The sequence below is a fragment of the Protobothrops mucrosquamatus genome, unplaced genomic scaffold, assembly GCF_001527695.2.
Source record: "Protobothrops mucrosquamatus isolate PMUCROS unplaced genomic scaffold, P.Mucros_1.0 scaffold45, whole genome shotgun sequence".
In the NCBI taxonomy this organism is placed as follows: domain Eukaryota; kingdom Metazoa; phylum Chordata; class Lepidosauria; order Squamata; family Viperidae; genus Protobothrops; species Protobothrops mucrosquamatus.
In genome coordinates, this window is record NW_015386427.1 from 1807014 (window position 1) to 1829762 (window position 22749).

Genomic DNA, 22749 nt, shown 5'->3' on the forward strand with positions numbered 1-22749 from the left:
CGGGACTGGCCTAGGGGATTTTATAGGGGTTTTAATTACTTTTAATTGGACATATTCAAATATTTCATTTTAATTAAATTTTTAATTAGGCATAATATGTATATATGTTAGTATTTTATCTAATTTGTCAGCCGCCCTGAGTCCGAAAGGAGAAGGGCGGGATATAAATGCAATTAATAAATAAATAAATAAATAAATATACTTAATGTATATATAATCTCATAATACTGTTAAAGTTCATTATCTTGTGGGGCTGCATTACTAGCTGTTCAGATGTCACATGTGGCCCATAGGCCATGGTTTGGCATACCTGGTCTGAAGGAACAAAGAAAAGTCCTTTACATCTTTTCACCCATTACCAACTTGGAAGTTTTAAAAAGTGTATGTTTAACTTTATTTACTAACTTCTCTACTCTTGACTACTTAGAAAATTCATCTAATGCAGTGGCTCTGCAGATTGGCAGCTGCTGCAACAGGGGGGGGGGAAGGAAATGGTTTCACGTGCACGCCTGCCGCTTGCACAAATGGAGCTTCCTATACCTGTCTACTACTTGCACGACCTGGTTCTCAGTGGGCCATGGACTGGCACCAGGTTATGGACTGGGAGTTGGGGACCCCTCCTCTAATGTATATAAATTATATTTATGATTATTAATAATGAATTATTATTATTGTCAATGATTCCATTGTTTCAAAAATTCAACCTTATGAAATTGCTATTATATGAAATAGCACCAGACTTGGCAAATCAGAAATATCATATTACTTTCCATTTATATAATTTGGTATTTCATTCTGCTTTTCCAGCTTGCATCTAACCCAGGTGAACTTCAGGATGCAAGATTTCCACAGAAATCCTATATTTTGAAAACAATTTATAAAAGGCAACAAGCTAGGAACAATAGAATATTATTTTAGTGAATTCCTAGATTCCTGCATCTATTGTACAAGTTAATCAATTGCTGACATAAGTAAATAAAGGATACAGTACCTTTTCCATTGCCTTCATATCTTTTTCCATTTTGTTCTGCAAAAGTTTTATTTCATTCTCTGAAAGAAGCAAGGATAAGGCGGGGATAAAGCACACCATGAAATTACATGGCTATTTGAATAGATTCATATTGTGCACTCCAGGTCAGTCGGGTGCATGGTAGATGAAGGCAGTGGGCAGACTGGTGACCTTCACAACTGCCCTTGACCTTCACAGAATTCCGCCTGCTGTTCAGCTGGCTGGTCAGAGAGAGGGAGATTGAGAAATAAGTTCAAGAGCCAAGTGTATCTGAGCACCCTTTGCTTTTCATTAATACTCATTCGTGCCATTAGTCACAGCTGATACAAAATGCTTTAGCAGGTGGTTCTAAATATTGCGAAAGATATGGGCAAGTCATCAGAGATGATAAAACTGCAAAAATGTTTTCTTCATGCTAATTTATATTCCCATCCAATAGTATCATGTTTCAGTATTTTGTTTTTGCTACATGTACTTTGTTATTATTAGTATGTCTTTACATCTGGTTTTGATATTGGCTTAGTTGCTCCAAAACTTCTTAATTTCTAGAAGGCAGAGATGACTTATATTTGCAATTTTCTAATTTTCCACTTTTTGGTGTGCAGCAAGGAGAAGTAATGTATTGTATATACATATATGTGTATACCACATTAATAGGCATTTTTCCTAAATTTCTTCATTTATTATTTAGTAGGAGTTGATAAATACTGTTATCTTCTTTTTACCAGAATAAATATCCAGAAAATAAGCATATACTCAATATAAATTAATTCCAATGTCTGTGAAAGTTCAAGACAAACTCAAATTAAAGAGCAAAATAGAAAGAAATGAGCAATTGCTGGTTAGATACTATTCTGCCATTTAGATTTCTATATACTCTTTCTGTTTTCCTGCATATGCCAGTTATCTCTAGTGATTGATTTACAAGCAAAATTTACCTAAGTTAGTCTGCTCTTTCTCTCCCTGCTTCACAGTTTCTTGAAGCTGTGTGTTTTTTTCAATCAGGCTAATTATTTGTTCTCTCAATTCTCGCATCTGTTCCCGATGCCACTCCACATCAACGTACCCTTCACGTTGAAGCTGAAAGATTAAGAAGCCATCTATTTCTAAAGCAAGAGGCATAAAAGAATAACAAAATGTAAATCTGATGCTGGGATGGGGAGGGGGATAGATACACAATGGTTATACAATGCCGCTATCATAAAAATTTCTGAATCCTGTCATGTAAGTTATAATATGAATGGAACGAAAAGCTAGGAGACGAAGTAGAACTTGCCGAAGAAAAGCTCTGGTCCTGCTCATACAAAGACGGAAACATGTGGGGCTGTATTATTGACAGGCATAATACATATCATACTGTTTGTTTGCCCTCATCATTCAGGCCAATTTATTGTGGAAGCTGCATCCCAAAGGCAGCTGGGGCCTATCCAGTCCACCCACCCTTATCTCTCAGTTTAGAAGGGCCGTCTGTAACTAGGCAGGCAAGAGAAACCATGGACAGACAGCTCCAGGGGGCTGCAATGTGCAGGGCTGAGGAGAGGGAGGGGGTGCCTTGTTGTCTTTGTGCCATTTCTCAGTGACAGGGCTGCCATTGCAGTGACGAGTACATCACATGTCAAAATTGGAGAAATTTCCAGGCTGGGAGCCACATGGAGTCCGTCAGGCAGTCTTATAGCAATATAGTTGGCTTTTTGCTTCGTGCTGATGTCACCCAGAGCCAATTCATATTCTCAGCTTTAGAGCAGTTTTGCATGCACATCACACATAGGCTATTCGATTTGGAGTTTTTTTTAAAAAAAAAATGCCGTTGAAGGTTTTGGGTAAATCTCCATGCAAGCAGTGATAACCTTGTAGGAAAGTTTCAGGACAGCACACAACAAAAGACTTTAAAGTTATACTTTTAGTAAAGCAAACTCATTTACATTTTTATTATGCATGGCCTTTGTTAAAATCTGGCCACATTCATTATGGAAAAGACTTTGTATGCATCCAAGCTTATTGGGAGAACTACTCTTTCTTCTTTTCTGCTTCAAAGCTATTTAGAACATTTGCATATATTGTTAAGTGGCTGTTGAGATTTTACTGCTGCATATTTCTTTTAATGAGATGGAAGGGAAAAAAGGAAGTTGAAACACAACTTTATAATGATCTCAGAACATAACAGTGAATTCTGAAATCTTTTTTTAAAAAAATCCTGATACCTAACACTAAATAGCTGAATTACTTAAAGATATGGTATTATTAAATTTTTAGGTAATTATTATCCAAAGATAAAAAGAAAGAAAAACTAATACCATGATATTGACAATTTAAAAGTAAACTGAAATGCTATATAGAATATATTCATGGCGAAATACATTTAAGAAACAAATATAGTTTAGACATGTTCAAATATCAGCTTATATATATTATTGTAGGTTGATTTAATCCTTCCAGTTAGGCATCTGAGAATGATAAGGCTCATGTTTTTGCACAATATTTTAATGTGCCTCACACTCTTCCTTTTCCTGATGAAAAAATTCACAGTTTATTGGGCACTGTCATCCAGTTTGGCTTGTTTGGGTTGATTTACCAAATTTAGGCATTCTCCAAGATCCATACTTATGTTCAGAGTCATATGATCTGGCACACCCTTTTGACACAGTAATAGATAACTTCAGATATCTGGTTTTCTTCCATGATCACATCTTTAATCAGTGTCTGCAGGATGGCAAATTGGTTTGCTAATTATGTTTGGAATTCTTGTTTATGTCCTGATTCAGCCTGTTTATTTTTGACTAAAAAAAAACCAGCTATATTGTGCCAAATTAGGCAGCTACCGGACTACAAAAACAATTTTTCAGGAAAATCATATTGTCAGCTTAGCCATATAATGTTCAGAAGGCCAAAGAGTGCAGATAAGCTGGAAAAAGTTACTTGAGGGCAAGAAGAGCTTTAGGTAAGAAAAAGAAAGTAATTTTTAGAAAGAAACAACATCCCATTATTTTTATAGTCCTGTCCCATGACCATAGTTATATCCTAATGCAGGGCCCCCCAACCCCCGGCACGCCAGCAACTGGTCTGCACAAACAAGCAAAGCCCCATCCATGGGATGCAGGCAGCACACAAAACCACGCCCCTTCCGGTCCGTGGAAAAATGTCTCTCCAGGTAACCGGTCCCTGGTACCCCAAAGGTTGAGGACCTCTGCCCTAATGGTCCCATTGGCTTCATTAGGCACATAATGTATTACACCCAATGAAATAACTGGTTTCTCTATCCAATCACATTTGGATAGTTAATTTGCATAAATCTCAACAGAAAGATGTCACCCACTTCTCTTTAGGCCTATCTTTGTCTTTGTCAATAAATAAATAATACTAATGCTAATGCTACTAATAGAAAACAAAGAGGCTAAAGTGCTCTGACACTTTAGAATTTAAACAGACAGGCACTTGCCACATAAGAAGCCAGACTTAACAATTGTTGATAATTGCAGTCATTGGTAAAGACAGAAATTTCAAGTTACATTACATTCCAATTAATGCTGCCTTTTGCAATTGACTGATGCTGAATTTGTCAATACTAACAGTGCTCAAGTGGTGCTCCAATTGTTTTGGAATTGAATCCAAAGCACCTATGATTATTGGTTCTACCTTTGCTTTATTTTGTCATTCTATTTCTATTTGCATATATTTTGTCATTCTATTTCTATTTGCATGTATTTTGCTATCTTTTCCAGTTCCTTCTTTTCTATTCTGCTGTCTCCAGGTACTGCATCTTGAAGGATCCTTCCATTAAAGTATTGAAGTTTGCAGATGATACAACAGTCATTGGTCTCATTGAAGACTGTGACGAATCTGCATACAGATGGGAGGTTGAATCCTGGGGTGCAGCTGGAACAATCTGGAGCTGAATACACTTAAAACTGTAGAGATGATAGTGGATTTTAGGAGGAGTCCTCCTATTCTACTATCTCTTACAATATTAGACAACACAGTATCAACAGTAGAGATCTTTAACTTTCTGGGTTCCATAATCTCCCAGGACTTGAAATGGACATCTAACATTAAAACCATCATTAAAAAGGCACAACAAAGAATGTTCTTCCTGTATCGACTAAGAAAGCCCAGATTGCCCAAGGAGCTGCTGATACAATTCTACAGAGGAATTGTTTGAATCTGTCGTTTGTACCTCTATAACTGTCTGATTTGGCACAGCAACTTCAATGGATAATTAGGACTGCAGAAAAAAACAATTGCAACCAGTCTGCCTTCCACTGAGGACTTGTATACTGCACAAGTCAGAAAGAGGACTGAGAAAATATCTACAGAAACCCCCTCACACCCAGGACATAAACTGTTTCAATTCCTTTCCCTCAGGACACTGTTATAGGGCATTGCATGCCAAACAACGAGACACAAAGACATTTTATCCCCTCATGCCATCACTCTGTTGAAAACCTAATCATGCCTAAGGATATTTATCCATATAATAGGGCTTTATTATTATTATTATTATTATTATTATTATTATTATTATTATTATTATTATTATTATTATTATTATTATTATTATTATTATTATTATTATTTATTATTATTATTATTATTATTATTATTATTATTATTCTCATCTTTTTATTATTTCTTCTATTGATATCTTATGATTATATTACTTTGTTGTTTGTATGTATACTGAGAACTTATGCACCTGACACAAATTCCTTGTATGTTCAATCACACTTGGTCATTAAAGAGTATTCTATTCTATTCTAATAGCTTACATCCTGTGATGATACCTCTAACATATTCATATCTATCTATCCCAGAGCCTTGGGAAGGGCTCAATAGGCAGACAAAAAGGCCAAATCCAATCTGAACAACTGGCTGACTGTGCAATAGATCATAATAACAAGGAATGTTAACAATAATAAATAAATAGATTTAAAAGAAAACAAAAACACAAATTAGTGAACTCAATGGACCGCTATGTCTTTTTCTGCCATCAGTTTTCTATGTTTCTGTTTTGAAAAACATAGATGGAAAAGTTGACAGTACAGTAACATGATCGGAGAAATGTTAGAACTTACCGGAACAAAGAAATCTCATACTATATCAGTTTAGGGCAATCCTCAATCAAAGCAGTTTAGCAGAAGTTTGTTAGATATGTTAGGAACATTAGAACTTAAGAAGAAACTCAAAAAGAGGAGAAGGGCAGGGGGAAAAAATGGACAGGAAGACAGATCAAATTGAGAATACCCAAAAAAGAAGAGTCAGAATGAGAGTTGGAGGTGAATTCTGAACCTGAGAAAACAGATAAAGTGGTAGGGAAAGAAATCAGAAAAAAGAAAAGAATTAAAAGGACCATTCCAGAACGCTAGCTGGCACAGAAAGAAAGGAATTGGCAAGAAATTTCCAAAAGCACAGCAGAAATGGGAGAACAAGTTGCAACAGAAAATTTCCCTCCGATTTCAAAACCAGATTTCCCTCAACTAAGAAGAGTCTTATATGTCTGATTAGTTCTTCTAGTTGTTTTGAACATTTGTGTAATTTATTTTGTAAAGGCAATCATTTTTATTCATTGTCCTATTTATACTTGCTATTGTAAAAAGCAGAAAGAGCAAATAAAGCCTCTTTTAATGGAAATCTACAGTAATAGACCCTTCAATACAAGTAGTCCTCGACTTACCACCACAATTGAACCCAAAATTTATGTTGCTAAGTGAGACAGTTACTAAGTGAATTTTGCCCCACTTTACGACCTTTCTTGCCACAGTTGTTAAATGAATCACTGCAGTTGTTAAATTAGTAATATGGTTTATTTTTACTTTGTTTGTCAGAAAGTCATAAAAAGTGATCATAAAAGGAACTGCAACTATTGTAAGTATAAGCCAGTTGCAAAGCATCTGAATTTTGATCACATGACCATGGAGATGCTAAATGTGAAAAAAGGTCATAAGTCACTTTTTTCAGTGCAGTTTTAACTTTGAATGGTCATTAAATATAATGTTGTAAATCGAGGACTACCTGTAATCCTTATTAGAGATAATCTCTTGGTACATCACTATTGACGAAAAGTTCCATACTGAGCTCTTAAATAGAGGCCACCTGTGAAATAAATACAACATTTTTGTTACCAAGAGAATTATCAAAATACTAAAAAATTCGCAAGGGCAGGATTGGACAACATGTTGCCCTGACCCAATTCATGTCCATCTATATATTACTAAAATTCTCACTGATAATTTTTAACTGGGTAAAATGGTGAATCACAAAGCAACAATTTTTGAACTAAGATACTAAGGTGGGCTAATTCACAAAAGGGCCAAATCTGGGGGCCCAAGCCTCCTGAAGAAGTGAAATTTGGGGAAACTGTGAGTACTCAGTGCTATTGGCTTCTGCTGGACTGTGACTACGGTCATGGGATTTTCATTTTTAGTGTTCCATGACAGTCTCCCGGGCAGTTTCACAATCCTTTGCTCTCTTTCTCACCTAGAGGCAGTTATTTACCTGCCAGCTGGGAAGGGAAGGGAAGGGAAGGGAAAGAGATTTCCAGTGCTCTCTGCCAGATTCCCACAAGGACATTCAATGAGAAAGTCAGCAGGAAGTTGACTGCTTTTTTCTTCTTCTCACCTTTGGTCATTCTGTTTCTCTGCTTAGGTAAAGAAATATCTCTGAAATGATGACCCAACAAGGTAAGGTCTAGCTTTGAATAATGATGCCAAAATGGTGAAATGTCAGTCATGATATCACAGTGCAAGCTCTTTTGTTTTGTACTTCACTTAATTAATATCACTTAATTATGTTTGGGGAACAGCTTGTATTGAGATGGCACAATATACTTTGCTTCATTTGCTTTCCTTGCCTCTCAGCAGATGCTTATAATCCCATTTGCAGCCTCCAGCACACCCAAAGTTGGTTCAGGCAAATTTAGTAGCAAAATAGCTCTTCTGCTCAACATTTTATTTTTTATTTAAAAAAAGATGGAGACAAAAACCCAAAGGAGTCTAAATAATCTCCAATAAAGATCTGCCTCTAGATGTTCATAAACATCAAGCAATATAAAGAAGTGATTAGTCCGCATTTCATGTTCTCCCACCATGTGTGGTTACAAAGCAAACCCCCAGTTTTAAATCAACAGTATCATGACTTAATACAGGAGTCCTCAACCCCCAGGCTGTGGCTGAATAATAGGCTGTGGCCTATTTTGAACTGGGGCACATGAGAGGTAGGCTGGTTTGCACGTGTGTGAGAGGTGGACAAGCAGCACATGCGTGTGCACCAGCCCACTGCTTACATGAGTGGAGCTACGCATGCGTCTGGTGCTGGCCTGCTACTTGTGCGGCCTGGTTCCCCTCTACCCCCCGCCGGACCGCCAAGCTGCAAAGGTTGGGGACTGCTGCCTTAATAGGCTTAATATTTAGCATCTTAGCTGAGAAACCAGGAACCACCTTTAGTTTAAAAAAAATACATAGACTTCTTGCATCATAATAATAACAGTAAACAAGGAAGAGTGAATTTTCAAGTGAATGGAAGTAAATTACTTTAAAATTCAAGCAAGCCTATTTCAATACAGACATTTAATCCAATTAAGCTGCATTGAAGCTTTCTATCTTAATCCATGTATAGGCTGTGATTTTTTTGCATGACTGAGGTTTAACACTAGCTCCACCATCCGTTATACATAAGAACTGCTAAGAAAACAAATTGTGTCTTATGATAAATATATTTTCCAAATCCAAATCTGGGAGCTTATGGGCACTAGCAGGCAGATCCAGGAAAGGGTTCCAGTTTAGCAAAGGCAGGTAGCAAATCAGTTGAAAGTGCTATCACCTTTTGCAGTTACTAAAGCATAGATTTTGTTTTGCAATTTAACTATTACAAAGGTTGGCTTCGCTTGGGTGTATCTCACTCTCTGTGTTTTTACAGCATGAGCAGTAGAGCCCTCTATGCAATTTTATTAATTATTAAAACTATTTAACAATGTAATAATAATTGTATGATTATAATTTTATTATTTAATAATCTATTTAATATATGCTCTTGCTTTCCATCAAAATGAAGGATTAAAATGCTATTAATAATAAGCAAAAAACTATTAATATTCTTAATTTAAACAATGAAATTATTTTAACCTTCAATTAATCAAAGCAGAGAAAGTCATCATTTACCCTAATAGCTTTATCACAAAAAGTTCAGGGTTATATCCTACTTCAACTTGCCAGAGACTTCCAGAACATCTAAACAAGCACCAGTAAAGCTTTCCTCATATTTTCTGTGCTGATCATGGAACCAAAAGAAATTTAAAACTTTGGCAGTCCACAAAAGAAAATGTAACATTTCAATTTTAACATTTAGGAATATATGAGACAAAATTAAAAGATTAATAAGTTCAGTAGTCCTCGACTTACGACCACAATTGAACCCAAAATTTCTGTTGCTAAGCAAAATATTTGTTAAATGAATTTTGCCCCTTTTATGACCTTTCTTGCGACAGTTGTTAAGTGAATCACTGCAGTTGTTAAGTTAGTAACACAGTTGTTAAGTGAATCTGGCTTCTCCATTGACTTTGCTTGTCAGAAGGACGTAAAAGGCGACCACATAACTCTGGGACATTGTAACCGTCATAAAAATGAGCCATTTGCCAAGCATCTGAATTTTATTCATGTGACTGCCAGGATGCTGCAACGCTCATAAGTGCAAAAAATGGTCATTAAGTCACTTTTTTCAATGCCATTGTAACTTTGAACGGTCACTAAATGAACTGTTGTAAGTCAAGGACTACCTGTATTAATGCCTCCAGAGTCAGATCCAATCCAACTCTAATTGTTGTTTTATATCACCACAACTCCTTCCCTTAGGAACTCAGTGTAAATTTACATGGTAAGTTTTCTTCATTTTATTCCAATAACAATCCTGTGAAGTATATTAGGCTGAAAGGAAATGACTGGCTCAAAGTCATTGAATCAAAGTCCGTATGCCTGAGTGTGGACCTAAATATTGATCTATCCCCTACTTCCTATTGGCTAGCTCCCACTAGTGGCTCTAAAATAAAATGTAGATGTAAGTCCTGTCTAGAATAGAATAGAGTACAATAGAATAGAAGGGAGGTCTTCTAGTCCAGCCCCCTGCTCAAGCAGGAGGACCTATAGTACCATCTCAGACAAGTGACTGTCTAGTTTCTTCTTAAAAATCTCCAGTGATGGAGCGCCCATGATTTCTGAAGGCAAGCTGTTCCACTGGTTAATTGTCCTCACTGTCAGGAAGTTTCTCCTTAATTCCAGGTTGCTTCTCTCCTTGATCGGTTTCCATCTGTTCTTTCTTGTCCTGTCCTCTGGTGCTTTGGAGAATAACATGAGCCCCTCTTCTTTGTGGCAGCCCCTCAGATACTGGCACACTGCTATCATGTCTCCCCTATTTCTTCTGTTCTTTAGACTAACCAGACCTAAGTCCCGCAGCCGTTCTTTGTATGTTTTAGTCTCCAGGCCTCTGATCATCTTAGTTGCTCTTCTCTGATTTTTCCCCCAAACTCTCAACATCTTTTTTGTGATATGGTGACCAAAATTGCTGCAGTATTCCAGGTGTGGTCTTACTAGGATTTTATAAAATGGTACTAATACTTCGCGTGATCTTGATTCTATGCTTCTGTTTATACAACCCAGGATTGTATTAGCTTTTTTGGCTGCTGCTACACACTGCTGGCTCATGGTTAAGTGATCGTCCACTAGGACTCTAAGGTTTCTCTCACAGTTACTGTTTTTAAGCCAGGTCTCACCCAATCTGTACTTGTACCTTTGATTTTTCCTGCCTAAATGTAAAACTTTGCTTTCTCCACATTGAAACTCATTTTGTTGGATAGGGACCATTGTTCAAGTTTGTCAAGATCTTTTTGGATCCTGAATTTGTTTTCTAGGGTGTTGGCTACTCTTGCCAGTTTGGTGTTATCTGCAAATTTCCCTTCAATTGAAGTTCCTTTTCAATTCCCTCATCTAAGTCATTGATGAAGATGTTGAAGAGTACAGGGCCTAAAATGGAACCTTGTGGTACACCACTGCTTACTTCTCTCCATGTGGATGTAGTGCCATTGAGGATTACTCATTGAATACGGTTTGCCAGCCAAATACAGATCCATCTGGTGGTAATATTGTCTATTCCAGCTTTTTCTAGCTTACCAAGGAGTAGGTTGTGGTCTACTTTATCAAATGCCTTACTGAAATCTAAGTATACTACATCCACAGCATTTCGCTAGCCTACTAGTTTAGTCACTTTATCAAAGAATGAAATGATTGAAAGCTACGTCCAACCTTTTCTGTATATTGTAGTGCAAATCTCACATGTGTGAATTATACTCAAGGAATGTGACTTTTGATTGCAAAGCTCCTTTGCAGAATCAGCACATTTATGGCCTCTTACCATCAACCTAAGGGCTATAACTTCCATATCTTATGCCAGAACGATCCTATAAACTAATATTTAAGTTGGATGGCATTATAGTATCTCTCTCTCTCTCTCTGACTTACAAACACACACACACATGGACAGAGACAGAGAGAGGAGAGAGGGAGGGAGGGAGGGAGGGAGGGAGGGAGAGAGAGAGAGAGAGAGAGAGAGAGAGAGTAAGTGACTTTTGTGGGTTGCAGGTGGGCCAGAATAAGCACATTGTACTCTCTGGTGAAACTCCATAATGTATTTTGAAATTGGCTTTTAAATCTAGACTTTATCTAAATCAGGATTTCTGATTCAAAAGTACTAACAAATTGGGACTCTAAAAGTTGGGACTCTAAAATCCTGCTTGGCCTTTCTCAGACAAGTAGAAACTGAATGTAGAGGGGAGCTCTGTCTGATATCCTGTTCATATTTGCCTATATATTGCTAAATCACAACATCAGGAATGGCATACATGCACTACATGGATAAAGCTAGATTTGGGTCCTAAAACCTTTGCATATGATGATAATATTTGGGCCAGTTCAGGCCAGTAGTCTGCCATTTTGAATATAGCAAGTTAAAAGTCATTCAACTTTAGGAGAGAAAAGTGCTGGAATTGTTTCCCATCATTGCCTCTAGTCTCCAAGTTGCCCTTCAGCCTCTAAAGAGTGAATACAAACTCTTACACCTTTCACTCTCTTATAATTTTTATAAACCATACATGCCACACTGCTGATTTTATCCCAATGTTTTCTGCTTCAGAAAAATATATACAGAAATTACAATGGATGATGGTAAATTGGACTGCAAAATCAAAATAGGTTTTGCACAAAAATCTCGTTAGGAAGAACAACAGGCTTCTGTGGTCTTTTGTAATATTTTCATTTCCCCTTTCTAAGGAAAAACCTGCATATGAGTGTGTTAGTACAATTAAAACCACAAGAGGGGGCTATTGTACAGGTTTATTATTCAAGGACCAGCAAGAAGGATATAGCATTTAACTTGATTTAATTTAGTTTAAAGAAGCAAACATAATTTGTTAATATGAACACACAAACATACAGAATTATACAGGTAGTCCCTGACTTGTGGCTAGTTGCTTAATGAGCATTTGAAGTTATGACAGACTAAATAAAAAGTAACTTATGACCTGTTACAACTGCTGCATCACCCCTGCAGTCATGTGATTTCATTTTGGGTGCTTAGTAGTTGATTTGCATTCGCAACTGGTTGCAGTATCCTACAATAATATGATCCCATTTTGCAATGTTTGTTGCCATTTTCTGGCAAAAAAATGTCCACTGGACATCTGGATTCAGGTTTACAATGATTAACAACCACATGATTTGCTTAATGACCATGTCATTATCATCAAAATTCTGGGCTCAGCTGTGATCATAAGTTGAGTAATGTTAGAAAGGGTCATTCAAGCCACTATACCCAATTCCTTAATCAATGTTCTTTGGCCAAGTTTTGGAGTCTGGCAATGGTGGGGAGCTTTCACAATGGCTTTGGCCACTGACCATGGTTTGCTTATTTTAAAGCGGTCATTGATATTTTATATGCTTGTAATTAGTTTTAAACTTGCTTTATTAGATTTTGTATAAACTGTTAAAAGTTACAATTTAGAGTTACAATTCTCAATACTATTTTGTAGGCTAAGATCCATTGGCACGCTAGGCATAGAAGGTAATGTCTAATCTGAGGAACTTCTAATTCTTTGCTCCAGTTACCTCTTAACATCCGTGTATCAAATTGACTCATTGAAACCAATAGAGTTAGTCCTTGATGTATGACCACAACTGAGCCCAAAATTTCTCTTGCTAAGTGAAACATTTGTTAAAATGAAGTTTTGTTCCATTTTACAATGTTTCTTGTCATAACTGTTAAGTGAAGCACTGCAGTTCTTAAGTTAGTAACATGGTTGTTAAGAGAATCTGAATTTCCCATTGACTTTGCTTGTCAGAAGATTGTAAAAAGTGATCACATGACCCTGAGACACTGCAATTGTCATAAATATGAGTCAGTTGCCAAGTGTCTGAATTTTGATCAGGTGACCCTGGGGATCCACAACGGTCATAAGTGTGAAAAAAAGGCATAAGTCACTTTTTTCAGTGCGGTTGTAACTTTGAACAATCATTAAACGAACTGTTGTAACTCAAGGATTACTTCTAGTAGGTTTTTTAGTTTTAAAAGATTTAACTAGCAGTTTTGTATCTTGGATGTCAGAGAAGCTGAAAATGTCACTAGTCTAAACAATGTTATTAACAGAGGTTTCTAGCTGTAAATATTGCCATTGGGTTACATCTGGTAAATGATAATTGTCTCTTAACACAGAGTATTATTATCATCTATTAATTGATCCAAGGTCAATATCCGAGGTTTCATCAAATTTTTCCATAGTGCCATTTTTTTTCCAATTTTTAATGTTGGATTTTCCCATAATGTCAATGTGGCATGGGAAAAAGAAACACTTTTTAAAAAGATATTACATTTCATAGCTTTCTAATTGACATAATTGTTTCCAGAGATACTGTGCTAGAGTTCTACTGTATTTAGATCCCAATACTGTCTATTAAACCAAAGGTGCTATCTATGTGTATTCCAAAGTTGTCCATGTCTGAAAATTAACATCAGTTATTGGCTTCCAGCATTTAATACTTGACAATAGATAAGCCTGAAGACAAATTTCCTGTTTCAGAAAACAGAATCTTCCCTCATTAATCAGTGATTGTATTTTCTATAAAAGGTATTCTCCGAATTGAAGAACCTTCCATACAAAATTTCTAAACTAAGATTTTATTTTCTGAAAATATCTTCCAGATGTTTGAATTTGAACAGGAATTTCTCTTGGAGTATAAATTAATTTGGGAACAATCTTCTTGGCCTTTTAGTTAAGATCAAGGCTAGTGTCTTATTGCTTTTTTTTTTTTAAATGACAAAGTTTACATTGATTTCTATTTCATCTGTTATTATCTACTCATTTTTTTTTAACTTTCAGGATTATTTTAATGTTATCTCTGTCTTTTAAGGTTTTTGCTATTTCATGCAGTTTGGTGTCACCTCTATTTACTTTGCGCTCCCAGTTATTTATTAAAAAATGACACACATGACCTTATTTCATTCTGTGCCTCCAAAATAGCTAAGTTAATGGTTATTTGAAGATACACAAAAGATCCAGGCTAAGCCAAGGTGAGCTCAATTTAATGACCTAGTGTGGGAGAGAGACAGACAGTGTAAACTCCTCCAACGAAATTGGAAAAAAAGATTTTATTTTAAGGTAGATTTATCTTTGATGGATTGCATCTGAACTGCTGGACCACGAGCTTCAATGAAGCAGATCTTACAGCTGGCCTAATGACTTTAATGGCTGTGAAAAACAACATACCTTTTCCTCTCTCATGTCTTTCTCTTCCTCTAATAGCGCTGTTAAATATTCAATTTTATCTGCTTGCTCATCAATGATTCTCCTTAACTTATCTATTTTTGCAGCTGACAAATCTACTTTACATTGTTCATCAACTTGTACATATTTCTGTCAAAACAAAAGGAGGAATAATGAGAGATCCTACTGTAGTTAGTTGTCCAGTTAGAGAATACAACAACAGGAGCAGCTTCAGGAGGCATATGGGCTATGAACGTATTTTACCATTCTTTTTGGTCTGATCTAAAGAAAAAAAATAAGAGTTTTTGTGTTTATTTTAATTATGAGGTGGCCAAAGAAGATGGGGAGAGGTCTGATGTTTTATGATACAGCAGTTTATGTCCCACCAACTTCCCAAACTTTAACCCACAAGGTAAAACATCATGAAGAAATTATTTTCCTGGGGGAGTGGGGTGGTTCAGATTAGGAAACAGTGGCAATCACTGCAGAACAGGAAAAAAATATTTATTTAATAAATTTATCTAGTACCCATCTCACTGACCATGACTCTGGGCCATGTAAAAGAACATCTCAACAGTTAAAAAAACCCCTATAAAATATAAATAAAAGCAATAATGCAGAAGGAGAACATCCATCTAAGCCCAATATGACCATCGTGTGGACTTCCCCATGAAACCCACGGCTGCTGGAAAAACCACATTTTCAGGGCCTTCCAAAAGACTAAGATAAATGGTGCTAACTCCCTCTCCTGAGGGGGCATGATGTTCCTGAGGGGGCATGATGTTCCTGAGGGGGCATGATGTTCTAGAGGGCAGAAGCCACAGCAGAAAAAAGCACACTGTCTGGGTCCCATCAGATAGAACTCTTTAGCAAACAGGACGTGCAACACACCCCTCCTGCTGGCTCTGATGGGATAGGCAGATGATATTTCCTCATATAGCCTGACTCCATGTTATGTAGGGCTTCAAAAGTCAAAACAAGCATCTTGAATTGCACCTGGAAGTAAACCAATTGCCAATGCAGCTCATAGAACAGAATATAATGAGTGCTATCCTAGAGGATAACTAACATAAAAAGGGAAAAAATGCAGTGGCTGTACTTCCAACTTACAACAGTTAAACTCCAAATCATCATCAATTTAACAGCTAAATTTGGGGTGGATAGGACTGGGCCTTAAATCCATGTAGTCAAGCACTGAAGGTCACAGTGGCCTGCTGGATGAGTCAGTGAAACGGTCAAATATAAATTAGAGTATGATAGCACCTTTCACTTTTAGCAGTCAGTGTGGAAAGGTTACAGCTTACAATTCAGAATGTAATGAACAGCTACCAGTATTTGTAGCCACTGACAGAATTAGCTTCCATAAACTAATACAATCTTCTTTAAAACGTTCAGGGTTTCTGTCATTACCATGCATATCTAATCTCTTTGAGTGTATTTCAATAGATGGAGTGGCAAAGTTCAGATAGGACTAAGGAAGCCAATGTATTCCAGTGATCCTGTTACTCTTATGTAAAAATTGTTTTACATAATGATTGGGCAGAATCACAGCATATACACAAGAGAACTACACATGTACCCACATTGGCCCATTAGACTTTTAGAATGTTTCACTTGTGTGTTATTTCATCAATTCAGGTTCTTAATCAGAAAGTTAAAACATTGTAAAAAAATTGCTTCAAATTCCAAATTTAATCTGGTAAACAGGAGTAAGCTATATCTCTCTACTTTTTTTTTGTTTAAATTTTACATGGCCTGACTCCAAATGACTCTGGCCGATTCACAAACACAGAAAAAATAGCAATAAAAGAATAGTACAATAAAGGCAAAGAAGGAAAAAGGTGGCAAAACCAGGTAACAATGAGAAACATAACATACTGTTCAGAAAAACTTTCAACCACTCTAATAAAAAATCAGAGCAAAAAACATATATTGTATTAGATGCCTCAAGTAAACATAGTAGCAACTCACTGAATAGTTCATTCTAAGAATAGCCAGTGCATCACTTAATTGTTGTTGGTAGCTATATCGTGTTTTGATTTCTTTCTGTAAAAAAGAAAAGATTCATATTTGTATGAATTATTGAATTAATAAAAATAACAAACTGAACAGTAGGTTACTATCCAAACAAATAATTCCCACTGTAGAAAAAAGTTCTTATCAAATTTCTCTTTTAAATTATTTTTTAAATTTTTTTAATTTTTAAAAAATATTAAAATTCAGAGCTATTCTGCAGTGTGAGCCGTAAATCAGTTTGTCTGGAGCTGTCTGCTTCAGGGTTCTTAGCAAAACCTTAAGAGTGCATACCAAATAATTTTAATCTAGCATATCTGGATGTCTCCTGATTAGGGAAGACATTACTGAATTTACTGGATCTGATTTTTGAGACTGCTGGTTGCCAGTCTTCGAAAGCCTGAATTATGAGATCCTGTACTAAATAATCAAGGAAGGAAAATCATGAAACATAAACATTCTTTTTCCACATACAGTATGAAGGGAACAGGGGAAAATAGGGGCTAATCTGTCTTTCTTCTCTGCTGTGTAGCAAGTTAGTGGTCAAGTTTGGGCATGGAAGAACAACTGAAGAAGAAATAATTTATAGGTAGTCCTCAACTTACGATCACAACGGAGCCCAAAATTTCTGTTGCTAAGTGATATAGTTAAGTGACTTTTGCCCCATTTTACAACTTTTCTTGCCACAATTGTTAAGTGAATCACTGCAATTGCTAAGGTAGTAACACTATTGTTAGGGAATCTGGCTTCCCCATTGATTTTGTTGGTCAGAAGTTCCCATAAGGTGATCACCTGACCTCGGGACAATGCAACCATTATAAATATCAACCAGTTGTCAAGCATCCCAATTCTGATCATGTGACCATGGGGATGCTGCAATGGTTGTGTGAAAAACTTTCATAAGCCACCTTTTTTCAGTGCTGTTGTAACTTCAAACAGTCATTTAAACAAAAGATTGTAAGTTGAGGACTACCTGTATATAGGGTTGCCAGGTCTGCTTCCAAAAAATAGCGGACAAGCGGGGGGGGGGAAGTAGTAAAAAAAGTAGACTGTACAGCTTTAGATTACGTACCATTTCATCATAAAGCTTTTGAATAAAAAAAATGTCCACTATTTTGTGAAAAAAAATAGTGAACATAATGTGAAAAAAGTGGACTGTCCACTCAAATAGTGGACACCTGGCAACCCTACCTGTATAGTCTATAGTGAGACAAGCTGCCCGAATTTTAGGACTGACTTACAAGACTAAATCTCCTGCTTTAAATAGCCATCCAATCATCTTCTCCTTCTCTTCTTCCTCCAACTTGAAGAAAAGTTCCGAAGAACTTAAATACTTGCACTCACTTTTATATTAATTTGATTGGTTTTTCCTAATTACCTACTTATTCTTTTATCAGCTATTTATAAACAGCACATAGACAATCATGCACTGGTGCAAAATGAAATGAAGGAGGTTAACTTCTACCTGCTTATAAAGTTTCTCAATGTCTTCCAGTCGGTCACTTATTTCTAGCCAGAGTTTAGATGCATATTCCTGTATTTTTTCCTCATACTGCATTTTCAGAATATTTTTATACATTGCAAAGTCATCACAGAGTGAGTATGTAAACTAAAAATGCAAAAAAGAGAACTGTTATATGAATTCATAATTTCTTTTGGAACTGTTCTGATTACAAAAAGTTGATACTGACCATGATGGTTTTTTTTTTACTTTGATTTCACTTTCTGCCTCAATGTTTTGTGGGTAGTTGAAAATAAAAAAGAAATAATAAGAAAGCTGATCAGAAATGCAAATGTAAATATCAGTGAATAAAAGATCTTGAAGTATAATGATGACACTATAGACATATGAATTCTATACAGATTTTATATGCGAACTAGCCCTCATATAAACAAGGGCAGTTAATCACATGGACTGCAACAATTCAATTCAATGCAATTTGTGTCTTCTCTAACTTCAAAATGACTCTGGAAGGCTTATAATAAAGCAAGGCAAGGTAAAAAGCACAATAAATATAAAAAGAGAGTATCTGAAAGATGGTCATTATAGTTACCTCTAGTAAATTTCTTGTCATTGTTGTAAACTGTTTCAGATCTCCTACTTCACTTATCTCAGTTTGAGTGGCATGATCAGAGATGGCAAAACCTATTTTTAGGTCCTCTGAAATGCAAGGCCTGCAGATTTTTTTTTAAAAAAGTAGTTACTTTAAACAGCAGAGATTCTTTGCCTAATAGAAATCAGCATTTCATTTTTCAAAATGACCCATTTCTGTTTCAGTTATATATCTACATAATTGGAATAGAATTAATTCCTATATATTTTCAAGCAAGACTATTTATAGTTCCTTGATTTTCAATACAGTGCTTTTGCCTGATTGATCTTGATCTTGTTTTTATTATTCTGCAATAGAATGTTATAATTCTCTCATTTGGGAGATGGTATAGTCAGATACTAAGAAAAGGTAAAGAGTCCTGTTTAACACAATCAGAAATCTTGTTCTTGATAGCAATATGAAGTGGCTTGCATTTCATTTTCTTCCTATTTTTTTTTTTCAGTTTCCCAATTTAGCCTCTGAGATTTCCTAAGCATTTTGGCCAAATGTTAACCAGATCTAATCCACTTTATCTTTTTGAAATTAGTCCAGGTTGGCTATGTGCTGCCACCTGACAGGCATTATATAGAGCAGAGGGACCAGGGACTAGTTCTGTGTGGAGAGGTTTTTCCACGGACTAGTGGGGGCGTGGTTTTGTGTGCTGCCTGCATCCCATAGACAGGGCACAGCCTGTTTTCTGGGAGGTTGGGGACCTCTGATATAGAGGAAATTCCAGATTTAATTCAGGGCATTTCTTGAAACAGCAGATGAAATGGAAAATCTGCACTTGAAATCTAGATAACTGCATCCAGTACAATTTGCACATCTAACCTATGCATGTCTAACTGTCTGACCAGGTAATTTACATAATGCTCTGTTCCAATACCAACCCATTTCAAACAAACTGAGAGAAAAGATGTAACAAATAATTCAGCAAAGAACAGTGAACAAAGAACAGCAACAAAAAGCAGTGGCGCAGGATAAACTCGAAAACTTAGATTTAGTTCCTTTCATTCAAGATCAGCCCATAGCTCTTCCCCAAATGTGTAAGATTCACATACTCACATTTCAACATACCTATCTCATAATACCCATTCACCTCAAGAGAAACTCTTTCCTCTTATAAACTAGAGTTCCATCTTTCATGCATCTCTAACCTATCCTAATGTTCTCTGAACCCCATCCCCTTCCACCTTAGACTTCTTCTTTCTGGTCATGACCACACAACATGGTTTTCTAGTTGTAACTATTATGGTCTACTCATTTCAGTTTTCTGGGTTCCCAGTGAATGAATGAAGCTAAACCTAGAAGTCAGGATTGCCCAACATATTAGGCCAAAATGTGGTTGACTAATTCATGGTTCAGTGGGATTTGTAAACATAGATTCTATGTACATAACTAACCAGCCCTTTTAGCTATGTCAATGTGTCATCTTCAGCACTCCACTATTTTCTGTGTTGATGTCATATCTATTCATTGCCTGGTTTTTGTAAAAGCAGGCCATACAAACAAGCCAATACATAATAAATATTCTAGTTCTAGCATATTTGGAGTTCTACTTAGACATAAGCCCATATCAAAGAAGACTAAATATTTATCTAAGCATCAGTGTAAGATAACATGTGTATTATACATACAGGTCTTAAAATACAATATAATCATGACTAGTTTTCTTTCTTTCTGTCTATGATATGAGAGCCATATCATATACAGTACTGTAATTAAAATTCTTAACATTCTGTGAAACAGCTTGAGTGAAATAGTTGATTGCAGTCCCATGAGGTGACCCACAGAACTGTAGGTTTTAAAGGAAGAAACCTAAATCTGGAGAGATTCCACCTACTGTGGCTAGGTAAAAATGAGGGTAAAAACTTTCCTTTTCAACTATTTGTGAGTTGGGAGCTCTTTTGTGTTTTACATGGTTGGTCTTGTTCTGAATCCTGATTCCTGGTTAGCTGAATGATTAATTAGTCTTAATTTATAATTCCTGTCTCTTTCCATGCAGAGGTTTATGGCTCAGCCATAAAAATAAGTAATTTCTGCATATTATACATTTATGACTTTTGGTAGCCCTAGCATAGCAGGCTTTTAGATCAAAATATGCCTCATTTTGTAGCCATAGAGCCACACTACAAAATGTGGGGAAAGCTGGGATAATACCTAAAATTGAATTTAGTTCAGATTGATTGAACGCAGTTTATAATTGTTTCTTATGTACTTAGTAGCTTCCACTTTCAGTTACATTAGACTTTTTTCAAGTTGATAGAGAGACTTGTGGCCCATATGTAGCCTGAGACTGGATTGAGTAATTTAACTATCTTATGCCTTCAAGTGGTTCTCTAAAGAGTCTGCACTATAAGCTAACTGCGTATACATGATTCAGCATACTGACATTTTCAGCCTACAGTGGCATAAAACATTCTTCAGAAGTAGTTAGGAAAGGTTTTGTTTCCTTCCTTAATGCCCATTGTCAATTTATTTGAAAAGCCTGTTATTTTGCTTAGTGTGGTTTTGTGGGGACAGCTTGTAATGTCTAGATATCTTGGAGATGGAAACTATCCAAAGATTCACTGGCTTTGGCAGTTCTGACAAACAGATGCACACAGTGACTGCTTAGTCTTCTGACTGTCAAATCAGACTGAGTCAACACATACGTCACCCAAGCTAAACTTAGCTCATTCAGAGAGGGAACTCTTAATGCAGAACTATAATAAGACACACGATAATGCCATTCTTAAAACATCTTATGTGTTAAACAATTCCTTGCCATAATCGCTCCTAGTTTGTGTCATACAAGTGATTCCATGTGTGAATTTGTGCCATGTTTAAAACTCTTTCAATGGGAACCTGAAAATATTCATCTGAGGAGCAGGGAGAATAAAGAGCTTTCCTGGTTCTGAATGTGACCCCAAAGATGCAACTGAGTTTTAAGAGTCCATATGGACTGGGTGGCCTATGAATGTTGTATTGCCAATGAATAAATAAGCCAACCAGCAACCACATGTGAGAGTTATTTCTCATACTATTGGGAATTATATCTATTGAAACAGTAAATAGAAGCAGACAGCTTCTCATTCATAAAGAGGCAAGCTTCCAGTCCTGTACATAAAAAAGTAGGAAGAGGTGAAAGATTTAGCCACCCTAAATTGCATATATTGTACATTGGTATCTCATTCAGAAATAAAGTATTAACTGAAATTCTCATGTTGCAACCATTATCTTCCTTCTTGTAAGTGCTACTAAACAAAGTTTTTAGATACTTGTTCCTTGAATTAAATGTTAACTGTAGAGATTGCAAGAAAGGCAGGCTGGTACCATCCTCAACTGGGCACAATACACAACTGGACAAGTTAACTGTAGTGTATTTCCATCTACGTTTTTAGCATTGGTGGGCAAAGCTAATGACCCAACGCCACAATTTGTTTAGTTGCTCACAGAAGCCTTGCTGGGTACGGATAATGTAGTTAAGCATTCTCTTCTCACAGAAACCAAGCAAAGTCCTTTGGGCAGCTCCAGAGCAGGACATGAATATAAGAACTCCATCCTTCTTTCTAGCAATGGATATTCAATGATGTGTAGATTTTCTAGCATCTTTTAGTCAAGATTGCAGCGAAGTAACAAACCATATTATTTTAGTGACATCTGGTCACCGCGATGTAAAAAAGATGTTGAGACTTTAGAAAGAGTACAGAGAAGAGCAACAAAGATGATTAGGGGACTGGAGGCTAAAGCATATAAGGAACGGCTGCTGGAATTGGGTATGTCTAGTTTAATGAAGAGAAGGACGAGGGGGGACATGATAGCAGTGTTCCAATATCTCAGGGGCTGCCATAAAGAAGAGG

The 22749-nt window shown here is 36.4% G+C and overlaps 1 protein-coding gene across 1 annotated transcript in view; it reads right to left on the reverse strand.

Annotated features, from left to right (window-relative positions):
* Window positions 1-22749, reverse strand: part of CUNH10orf67 (chromosome unknown C10orf67 homolog) — a 55916-nt gene that overhangs the window by 24465 nt on the left and 8702 nt on the right. The window contains exons 2-8 of the mRNA XM_029283264.1: window positions 18869-18989; window positions 18280-18423; window positions 16773-16847; window positions 15066-15083; window positions 14805-14951; window positions 1948-2089; window positions 992-1050 (exon numbers count right to left, since the gene is read on the reverse strand). Coding sequence (XP_029139097.1) covers window positions 992-1050; window positions 1948-2089; window positions 14805-14951; window positions 15066-15083; window positions 16773-16847; window positions 18280-18423; window positions 18869-18989 — 706 coding nt within the window. The remainder of the gene's footprint in view (window positions 1-991; window positions 1051-1947; window positions 2090-14804; window positions 14952-15065; window positions 15084-16772; window positions 16848-18279; window positions 18424-18868; window positions 18990-22749) is intronic.